General features: G+C 43.9%; 1 protein-coding gene across 1 annotated transcript; it reads right to left on the reverse strand.

The window, feature by feature from the left end:
• Positions 1-871: 871 nt before the first annotated feature.
• Positions 872-10,992, reverse strand: LOC144755935 (glucose-6-phosphatase catalytic subunit 1-like). The gene is made up of 5 exons (XM_078645338.1): positions 10,353-10,992; positions 5,520-5,629; positions 4,582-4,687; positions 3,438-3,553; positions 872-3,249 (listed from the first exon to the last, which is right to left on the reverse strand). The coding sequence occupies exons 1-5, from the start codon at positions 10,580-10,582 to the stop codon at positions 2,738-2,740; spliced, it is 1,074 nt and encodes a 357-aa protein (XP_078501464.1). The 5' UTR covers positions 10,583-10,992; the 3' UTR covers positions 872-2,737.
• Between the last annotated feature and the right edge of the window lie 429 nt (positions 10,993-11,421).

Here is an 11,421-nt window from a genome sequence, read left to right on the forward strand (position 1 = left end):
TTAAGCAAAAAAAAGTGAAACATAATTTATACTTTGGTCTTGCCATAAAATTGCTCCTTTACTGTCCTGTAACAGAAAATGCTTTCTGAAAACAACAGTAAAGGTACACCCAGATTTATGCAAGCTGCCTCTCCCCTCACAAAGTGCCCTCTACCTAGACTTTTGTCCACGAAAATTACTACTTCGGAATATGGCTAATTTTACCAAAATTCAAAGATATATTGTCCCAATGAGTTCTTTTTCCCAGCACTACTCTAGACATCTTCCCAAAAGCAAAATAAATTACCTAATCCATAAACTCCTCTGCATTTCTTTGTGCAACTGATGGAACTATGATAAAAGGGTCTGAACCAAAGCATGGGCTTTCCACTCTACAAACGATGTAATCCCTGGTGAAATAAAACAACGAACAATGTGTCAAACAAACACAAAATGGCTGTTGTGCCCAACTGAAGTACGGGACTGCCATTTTAGTAATTTCTCTGCCGCAAACAGACCCTCATTTTTTCTTTGTTGAGCCAATGAGAAGATTCAATATATGGGTGTTGGAAATACAATTTTATTGATCATGTTTTGAAAACGTAATAAATGTTATGAAATTCTGTAGTTAGTTACCTTTTCAAAAGGAATTCTTCAGCTACAGCTGGGGGGAGAGAACACAAAAGCTACCTTTTCCAGGGTTTACTCCTTTCTTTAATAAACTCAAAGACAACTGTCTGAATTTGGTAGAGTTAGTAAATTTCACATGAGGGAAGCTGTAAAAAGACATCTATACACATTATGCACACCTTATAATTAGCTGTCACACTAGTGACCACTCTAAATCCTGTCAATAATCAATTTTGTCAGTAACGTAAGACACACACATATGACCTTTTTAAAGTTTTTTATTACAAAAATATTCTCTTTCAATAAAATAATACTTATGTGCACATGCCGTTTCTGTAATACACGTCCTGTGCAAGATGGATTGTACATTTCATTAAACAAAATAAATAACATTAAAATGTATGCTAACAATCCTACAAGTGTGTTTCACAAATTTTTTGTGAGGGAAACAACAAAAACTTGTCATTTAGCTGTTGAATACATGGTGAACTTTAATACGACAGTGGAAAAGATGGTGGCAACATCAGCTTGAGGACAGATCCATTTGTTCATCTCAAAACTATCAAGAGTGGAGACATTATAGATGACATTTATTTTATACCACAAAACCTGGACATTCACCTCTTTTTAACACTAGTGAGTTTATTGCATGAATCAGTCAGGGGTCTATACCTTTTCAGCTAAAATATAGATCATTGTGTTACACTACTTTTGAAGGAAGACATTGTTTTCTGTAATGTTTAGAAAAGTCACGCTAGATGCTCATTGAAATGAGGATTGATCTACCCAGCTCTACATTATTTTAATGTTTTAATCTAAGCTTCAAATGGAGGAATAAAATTAAGCCCATCTAAACAGAATAGAAATAGGAACACCAGTGCTAATAGTTCATACGGCCAACCTTCACAGTAGGTCAGACTGATCGAATAATACGTTTTAGGGTATTTTCAACGTAATAGTTAGCATATACAGTGAAAGTTAACTAATGCCAGATAACTTTAAGGGCTAAGGCTGTCTGGTCAAACGAGAACGGAAATATCAACACATCTACTAAAGATTAATGATATCCTTGACTCACAAGCATCCAATTCCTACACTCATCAAAACACAGTCTCTATGTCTAATTTTACTTTGAGGGTGGGTGCGGGTGGTGCGACAGGATTCACATTGCCTCTTCCGCCACACCTTCATGCTAAGTCCCAAAATGACTCTCTCTTGATCTATTTTGTTCACGTTTGTTGGTATTTGGATCTGTTATTGTTAAAGATATCAATGTAGTCTTTCATAGGTCATTGTCTTGTGAACAAGAGGTGTGTTGGTGTGTCCTTACAGCCCCTTATTCATCTGTTTAACAGACAAAAGTCACCTGAGCATTGCTGTAGTGACATCCTGTAAGAGCGAGGAACAACTCCAGGAGACCCATCCTGCCGACAACAGAAAGGGTTGTCTATCATCTTGTTCCGTAGTCTTGTAGCCAAAAATAAATAACTGGTCACTAATAGAATGCATTTAAGTAGGCATGTTCCATCCAATTGTAAGCATTTTAAATTGCAATAAACCTAAACATGTAAAGGTCTGTATCCTATAATGAGAAAATGGTATAAATATATCCTTGACTTTTAGCTTGAGCGTCAATGATGATGCCATTCTTGGCTTTAGTCTAGAAAGAAGGCTGTAAAAGAGTCCAATAAGAGGCTGACCTACACTTGGCTTTGGAATGCTTGAATTGGCTTGCAGAGTTTACCTCTTGAGAGGAGTCACATTTCACTAGGGGCTGCATGAACCTGTCTGCTGCACGGGACATTAGAAAGATGGTGCCTTAGACTGAGATTCCCGTGCACCAAAGATGACAGCATGAATGCAGATTACATTCAGAGTCTTCGGCTCTGGGGCGTTAATTATTTGTTTGCACCAGTCCCATGTCCAAGACCCTTGATGGACTGCCAGTGAACAGTGTTATCCATCCAACTTGTCACGTTCTGGATGCACAAAGATCCCAATGTCATTAGAATCTGTTGGTGCTTTGCAGAACGCAGTGATAGGACGACTGAGAAGAGAGGGCCTGCTCTCAAGTATTTTAAAGTCGTCAGTCCCAGCGAGGATGCACCAGTAAAATTTAGACAAACTTCTATAAAGATTTCTTGTCCTGGTGGCTCAGAACCTGTGACACACAATAAGGAATTATCCCGACGGCAGCCAACGGCACAGCAGCACTTTTGCAGAAAGACAACATGTAGAACAGCAGCTCCACCTTCGTTGGTGGCTTGAAGGAATCGAAGAGATGGAGGACGATGAGGGAGGAGATGATACAGTACAGACGGAAAGTGAACTGTCCCCCTTTCTTCCCTCGGCAGCTCTCCTGGTACATGCGTGAGTTGAGAGCCAGACCAAGTCCACAGAAGATTCCCAGGTTCCTGAGCAGGCCGGCGAAGGGAGTGGTGTCGATGTGGATCCACTCGGGCTTGGCGCACCAGCGCTTGGCTTTCTCCAGTGTCCAGAGAAGATCCACTCCCAGGGATTTCAGCAGGAGGTAGAATCCCAGGGCGAAGACGAAGAGGAAGAGGGTGGTGGAGAGGTATCTCTTCAAACTTGTCTTGTAGATGGAGGGGATGTGGTGGAAAGCTTCAGCAACGGCCATGCCTGGAAATATCACATAATGAGAGAAACATTAGAGCCTTGAAGCAACTTCAAGAAAACCCAAGCTATAAATCTAATCAGAACAGGATTTGCGATCTGGGAAAGTTAGTACAAACATGGAGAAACAAATTCAGGAAAAATGTTTAAGATAAGGGTGAATGGAGGGAAGGGAGATTATTCGTGTTACTGACCTGAAATTACTCCAGTGATAACTTGGTGCGGAAAGTGAGCGGCGAGAAATATCCGCGACAAACAGACACAGATCTGAACCATCCAGAATCCTGCCCAGAGGACTCCACGCAGACACCTGAAAGACATTTGGAGTTTGGAAGATTGGTGTTTATACAGTGAAATAATTCAGCGTTTTGTCTACGGAGAAGGCGAAGCACAAAGAAATGGAAGCGCTCAACTACAATGCTGTGTGTTCTCTGTTTGCACTAGGTGTCAAGATGTCGCTGTTAATGTTGAAACAATTGTGCACTACTTATATGGTCTGGTTTAATCATGCTACAGTGTGAAGCTAGGCTTTTCCCTTTTACCTCCCACATCCAGTCAAGAACACAGTGAAATGCAATGCACAGTAAAGTAAATTACTGTGACTCAGAGAAGCAAAGATAAGTCTTGTTATAAAAGTTGTATACAATTGTTTTGAGCCACGTTTTTACACCATCTCATCATTAGATATTTGAACACATAAGCTTGAAAATAAATAGTCTAGTTAGCCAAATGAATGTTGCAATTCATTGAAAGATATGCATAATTGCTACTTTATATTAAGTTTGGCTAACAAAGTATACACAACCTCAACTCATAAATAAAATAGAGAGGAGGTCAGATATACAGGGCATTTCTGAACCCACCTGCTCAATGCGCTCTACCCGTTGGACTGCACTGGCTAGTAGCCAGGAAGGCCACCAGCACCACCACAGTATCACCCAGAATAGGGAACATTGAGACTTCCCTGTATGCATAAAAAAGCAGAACAGAAGTGCCCTAAAGCCTCATCTGAGAAGCAAGTTAGCCTCCAAGAAGCCAGCAAGCTGGCGTGCTGAAATGGTCAAAGAACTGCTCGTGCTGTCCACACACGACAAGTTCAGTCGATGAGTTCCTTTCAATCTCCTAAACTCCAGCCTGACAAGCCAGAAGAAGACTTCCAAGTCTACCCTCAAACGAAATAAAAAGAAGACCTCGTGAAACTTGTCTAAATGCAAGGTATACTAGCTTTGCCAACTCTCTAATGCTACCTATACAGTTAAGGGCCCAAACACTGTGTCCTAACATACTGCCCACGTGTACACTTTTTTAAATGCCACCGAGGGGTCACCCATTGCTCACCAGTTCTTTAACGCAGGTGGATTCCGCTTGAGGACAATGGAGAGAACAGCCGTCACCATCACGTAGTAGACGCCAGCAGCTCCCATGGCGTGACCAGAGGGACTTCCTGCGGGAATGAGAAAGGAAGCGCCATTAGTGATCGGCTTCCTGGAAGCCATTTTATTGAAAGGTAACAAAGAGTCAACGAAATCCCTTGACAGAAAACACAAAATATTAAAGCATGTGCACCAAAAGGTCACAGTACTGTCTTCCATAGTGCACTTGCCTTAGAGCACGAGTGCCATTAAAATAAATACTTGAGCGACTCCAATTTCTGCTTGATAGTTTTGCAAAAGTGTGACTCTAAAAATATCTTTTGGGCGAAGGTACTCTATTGAATAAATTGGCAAACTAGTAGTCTCGAGTTCTAATCCCAGCTTTCCAATTTGGCCGCAAATGTCTTTATCTCCCCATGCCTCAGTTTCCTTGCCTGACTTGAAAACAGGTTCACTAGGCATCAATGATTAGAGCTAAGAAAATATTATTTTATTTACATTCAACTGGAATATAGATACAGCAGAGAAAATGTTTCAAGGAAAAAAATATGTCAAAAGACTGTGAGTTGTGGATCATGAACTGAAAGGTGGCTCACATTTGCTTCTGTGCATCTGAATAACTGCTGCTAATTTGGTCTACAAAGGATATAGTGCACTTGTAATATGGCGGACGCGATATCGGTAACATAGTATCCTATCCACTAAGATAGGTCCAAAGTCATTTTAAAGGAAAAAAATCTAATTAGAAAAATGTGCCCTTGAGGTCTTGGAATGTGGCACCCTGCTGCATGGTTCAACTCGGGCTCCAGTTTCTTGGGCGCCGCTTGGTGAGAACGTGTAACCATGAGGCAACTAGTCCCATGTCTCTTTTGTGAATGGCCACATGGAAAATCAGATTCTCACCTGGGCCGGTCTCGCAGGTGGCGGGATACTGCTCGATGACTGGCGCTGATGTGTTACTGTAGTAATCTGTGTCATGGACCCACCAATATGGCCGCTGACCAAACAGGATCCTGCAATTGAAAATATAAAAGGGGTTATTATCCATTGAAGAACAAGCCAAAATAAAGAGTTGCAGGACTTAAATCACACAGGTGTACTCAACATCAAGTGACCCACATGTACTGTGCAGTTGGCTCCCAAAGTCAATCAGTGTTATAATATAGCCTTATAGCCCGCCGTAGAGGGCTATACCGGCTATTAAAGGCCCTCTCCAGCGTTAAAGGCCCCGAGCCGAAGGCGAGGGCCTTTAACAAGGGAGAGGGACTTTAATAGCGGTATAGCCCATCTATGAAGGGCTATAAGGCTATTAGAACATTCTGCCACTAGAGGGCAGAATGTTCTAACAAAAAAAACACAGCCTTTTGGGAGCGTGAGGGGATTGGAATCCCCTCAGGTTCCCTGAAGCCTTTGTTCACAGCCAGAGCTGTGAACAAAGAAGCATTGGAATGTTGGAGCTCCAGGCTTATACCAGCCATTATAAGCCCAGAGCACTCCATTGTTTTCAATGGAGCTCCCAACATTCCAATGTTCTAATAAAATAACAATCACTGTTCATGGTAATACCAGAGTCTCTCCTCATTGGTAATGAGCGCTTTGGCAGGCTTACGCTGTAAGGAAATGTATGACAAACACATGGATTAGATCCTCTGCCAGGATTGCTGCAGTCGGTGCTGGGGTCACCTGATGGGGTCAGGGGCATACCCTATGTGGGGTTATTTAGCACTTACTACCATTTGTATGGTCCTCTAGCACCATCAGAATCTTAGAGCCATTTATGGTTCTGGGGCACACGTGGACTGGAGTCACAGTGCTCTTTTGACCTGGTATTTGGTTGTGTTTCTTATTATTGTGAAATATTTCATATTGGACTGTGGCCATGGAGGGTAGAATATAATCCTATATTGTTTATCGGCTGATTATATTTTCATACCTAATTTAAGAGTCTACAAAATGGTAATTGGTTCATTTCACGGTCAAACATAGGAAATTAAGATAATGTTTGAAAAATTCTGAACAAACTACTTTAGGACAGACGCTGAATATTTAAAACTTTGAGGTTGTCTTATTTCATGTGATAACTAAAGTGTTTCAAGTAGGATAAATAATCCGTGAAAGCAGTAAGGGGAGAAGTGTGGTGGGAGACAGCAAACGACTATTAAAAAAAGCATTTTTTTTAATACTCTTACTATTGACGTAAGTGAACAGCTGCACTAGGAAACATCGAAACCAGAAACGTTTGGGCGCACATTCACTGATGCTTGGCTAGAAGTCTCCAGTACTTAATTTGAGCCGGTGGTTGCAGGTGAGGCCCGTCCCAATAAAGGGGCATGGAGTGTCTGGTGGTGGATGAACGGTGTAATTAACACTACACAGTCCTAGTATGTTCACCCCTAATACACCTAGCACCGGCCGCAGGCTTCTGAGCAAATCTTTGGGCCCTGGCATTTACTGTTTGACAAATTAAGCACTGGCCGAGTCTCCAAAATTGACAAGCAATTGAGTCCAGCCTTACTCATGTCACAGATCCTCTGCTGGACAAACGTGCAACAGCAATGTATTTTATGCACCAGTGCATATGGATAATTCCTAATGTATTGATTTATAGATCATGCAAATTGCATCATTAATATATCTGCTAGTGGGAAATAAAAATAAATGCCAGTGCCTTCCCAAACACTTTGTGAGTGTGAAACTCGAAGGAGAGATGGGGTTTAAGGAACAGAACGTTTTTATACAATTCAACACAGCATTTTGGAGAAAACTGAAATTAATGGACATCTGTGTTCACAAAGACATACACAGGCACCCACACACAAACACTAAATATAAATAGACTATGAAAGGAGATACATGTATTACAAATATCTGTAAATATTGTTCGTCAATGTAATGTGAATCAATGGAATTTTAAAATAATAATGGAAGCACGTGGGACCAAAACATAATATGAGCATTTTTGCGGCCACCCATATCCAATAAGGAATAGGTGACTGCCTGTACTTAGCAGCCAGACAGCAATGAGACCACACTGCGCATCACGAAGGCTGCAAAGGCAGCAAGACACATTAGGTCTTTAGACAGAGAACTGTAGGTAGATTAGTTCAATTTCGAATTAAATATTTGAATAAAAAAAAAATTGGACCGAAAGTATCATGTGAACGACATATTCCTAATCCAAAGCTTTCAATTAAAATATTTTATGACAACACATTTACATATAGCATGAAGACAACTCGAGCCACCGAAGAGACGTTCCATTTGGGGCACACTGTCTCTCTGTCGCCTCTAGGCACATAGCTTTAACCAGTTAGTGTCAGTTTTAAACATTCTGCACACGTGGTGATTTCACCCAAGAACAATTTCGCGGATTGGGTAAATAAAGTAATGTCTTACTTTCCTTTCTATCGCTGTCTAACGCTGCTACCATCTACAGGTGCCATATTATTGTAAATCATAAAAGGGGCAGCGCAGGAACGCCAGATAGCCCAAGATACGACTGGCGCACCCGCCACCCATGTCACCTCGTGCTGGTGAAAGGTGACAGGCTGGGAATGCAGGAGGCAGCCATGGTTCACGGCAGTGCCACCGGACAGTGTTGCTCCTCGTGCCTAATGCACCTCACACTCTTTCCACGTGCTCGACCTTCTGTCTCTTCCTGCACCCCATCTCCCTCACACTCTCTGTCCACGCGCCCAGTCTTCTGTCTGTCCAGGAAGCCCATCTTCACAATATCTGTCCCCGTGCTCGATCTTCTGTCTGTCTCTGCAGCCCATCTTCACACTCTCTGTCCACGTGCCCAACCTTCTGTCTCTTCTTGCACCAGACTGCCTCACATTTTCTGTCCACGTGCTCGACCTACTGTCTGTCTCGGCAGCGCATCTTCTTCACACTGTCTGTCCCCGTGTCCACCCTTCTGTCTGTCTCTAGAGCCCATCTCCCTCACACTCTCTGTCCACATGCCCAGCCTTCTGTCTGTCCCTGCAACCCATCCCACTCACACTATCCACGTGCCAAGTTTCTTGTCTGTCCCTGCAACCCATCTTCCCTACAATGGCTGTCCACGTGCCCAGATGTATTACTCAGTACAGCCTAATCTTATGTGGTCTGTTCGCGAGTCCAAGCTCACACAGCTCACACAATCTGTGAATGCGCACAATGCTCCTGATGGTGCCTATGTTATACTTGTTATTTAATTATTTCTGATGTTTCTCAAGTTCCTCCTACTGTCCACCACCAACCTCCCACAGATCACAGCTGTGCCCCGAGCTCCTCACACTGTCCAATACCAACCTCCCACATATTACACTTGTGCCCTAAACTCCACTGTCCCAAGCTCCTCACACTGTCCATCTACCAACCTCCCACAGATCACAGCTGGGCCCCAACCTACTCACACTGTCCACCCCCAACCTCAAACATATCACACTTGCGCCCCAAGCTCCACTGTCCCAAGCTCCTCACACTGTCCACCACAAACCTCCCACAGATCACACCTGTGCTCCAAGCTCCCCACAATGCTCACCACCAAACTCCCACAAATCACACTTGTGCCCCAAGTTCCAACTGTCCCAAGCAACTCACACTGTCCATCTACCAACCTCCCACAGATCACACCTGTGCTCCAAGCTCCTCACACTGTCCACCACCAACCTCCCACAGATCACAGCTGTGCCCCAAGCTCCTCTCACTGTTCACCACCAATCCCCCACAAACCACACTTGTGCCCCAAGCTCCAACTGTCCCAAGCAACTCACACTGTCAATCTACCAACCTCCCACAGATCATACCTGTGTTCCAAGCTCCTCACACTGTCCAACACCAACCTCCCACAGATCACAGCTGTGCCCCAAGCTCCTCACACTGTTCACCACCAACCTCCCACAAATCCCACTTGTGCCCCAAGCTACAACTGTCCCAAGCAACTCACACTGTCCATCTACCAACCTCCCACAGATCACACCTGTGCTCCAGGCTCCTCACACTGTCCACCACCAACCTCCCACAGATCACAGCTGAGCCCCAAGCTACTCACACAGTCCACCCCCAACCTCAAACAGATCACACTTGCGCCCCAAGCTCCACTGTCCCAAACTCCTCACACTGTCCATCTACCAACCTCCCACAGATCACACCTGTGCTCCAAGCTCCTCACACTGTCCACCTACTAACCGCCCAGAGATGAAACATGTGCCCCAAGCAATTTACACTGTCCATCTACCAAGCTCTCACAGATCACACCAATGCCCCAACCTCCTCACACTGTCCACCTACCAACCTCTCACAAATTACACTTGTGACCTACTCTCCAAGTGTCCCAAGCAACTCACACTGTCCATCTATCAACCTTTCACAGATCACACTTGTGCCCCAAGCACAGATGTAAGGGCTTTATGTTGAGAAATGGAAACAGTCCTACACTTCCCTGCTCTTGGGCGAGTCCTGGAAGCCGGTCCATTTTATCCCACCCAGGACAGAGGAGGGAAAGACGTCCTACTCTACACGGCCAGCGAGAGAGCAGTAGAACGATTTACTATCCATCCCCTGGGATTTGAAGCCACCCTGTCCAACCACGAAGCATCAGAATGCGAAAAACTGCTACGGCTCTATTAGTGTCTCTATTGTCTCCAGTCTATAGGTAGTCTATAGGTAGACTCCAAGCTACTTCTTGGAAGCACCAGGTAAGAGATTTATCATGAATGTCCTTCCCTTCAGTAACATCTCCGCCACACTCACCATTTGAAGACGAGGTTGAGCCAGTCGCCGATGACGGCCACCCAGATGAGCTTGATGCCCACCGCCTCGCACAGGTGGAACCAGATGGGGAAGAAGACGAAGAAGGTGTTGCGGAGGTCGGCGGCGAAGGAGACGAACATGAACCAGTCCTGGGAGCTCTTGTAGTTCACCTGGAGGTACTGCACCATCTGCGCCCCGGAGTCGTGGAGGAGGTCCATGCTGGTCTCCATGTCGATGCGACTACAAATTTTGCAACCTGGTATCAGCTCAGTCAGTGGCTCTCTCTCTCTCTATCTGTCTGCCTCTGCTGACCCTGCACTGCACCTGCTCTGCTCTGCTGCTCCCTTTATACCATCCAGACCTCTTGTTTGCCGTTCAGTGATGTCACAGCCAATGATCTTTGGACCCAAAAAAACACTTTCAACAGAATGAAGAAAACAGCCAAACACTGGAACATAGACGTAGGTGGTGGACCCGTTCAAAGAAGGGCTTGCGTAAAACACCCTATTCTGACACACACTGCACCTGTGGGACATTAACCCCTTTGATTGATTTTTTCTTAGGTGCTGGGTTTAGCAATAGTGTAGCCTCTAGCACCCTTAATTAAACAAGCTTCATGCAAAGTGCGGTTCTTCTACTTAAGAGGCTCTAGTGCGCTTTAGTTTTGCCAATGTACATAATTCCTGTTGAGATAATTCGCAAATAAATAACTATGAGTTGTTTATCGCCCTTACCATGTCACTTCTAGATTAGCCACGCACATCAAGGCCATTTTTACAAAATTCCATAAGTGCTCTAGTTCAATACATTGTGCAGCTTTCCACAAAATGTACTTACTCTTCAACATGCAATGTCAATGAATTAAAATTACCATATGTAAATGTGAATAGTCTGGATGTCAATCTATGCATATACATTGCAAAATATTCCAGAGCTTCTAAGTGCTGTAACAGTGTTTAATATTGGTAAACTCGAGACTACTCAACAAACCCGACGTGGACCAAGGAAAGTCCGAGCTGAAGCTATCATGCGATACAACTTATATGTTCATTGATGATATAAAGGGGTT

The sequence above is a fragment of the Lissotriton helveticus genome, chromosome 5_1, assembly GCF_964261635.1.
Source record: "Lissotriton helveticus chromosome 5_1, aLisHel1.1, whole genome shotgun sequence".
NCBI classification, from domain to species: domain Eukaryota; kingdom Metazoa; phylum Chordata; class Amphibia; order Caudata; family Salamandridae; genus Lissotriton; species Lissotriton helveticus.

Coding starts and splice junctions, on each gene's coding strand:
- LOC144755935 (XM_078645338.1), bottom strand. CDS start 10,582: ATGGAGACCAGCATGGACCTCCTCCACGACTCCGGGGCGCAGATGGTG. Junction 5,630..10,352: donor CTCAACCTCGTCTTCAAATG/GTGAGTGTGGCG, acceptor TTTCAATTGCAG/GATCCTGTTTGGTCAGCGGC. Junction 3,250..3,437: donor TATCACTGGAGTAATTTCAG/GTCAGTAACACG, acceptor TGATATTTCCAG/GCATGGCCGTTGCTGAAGCT.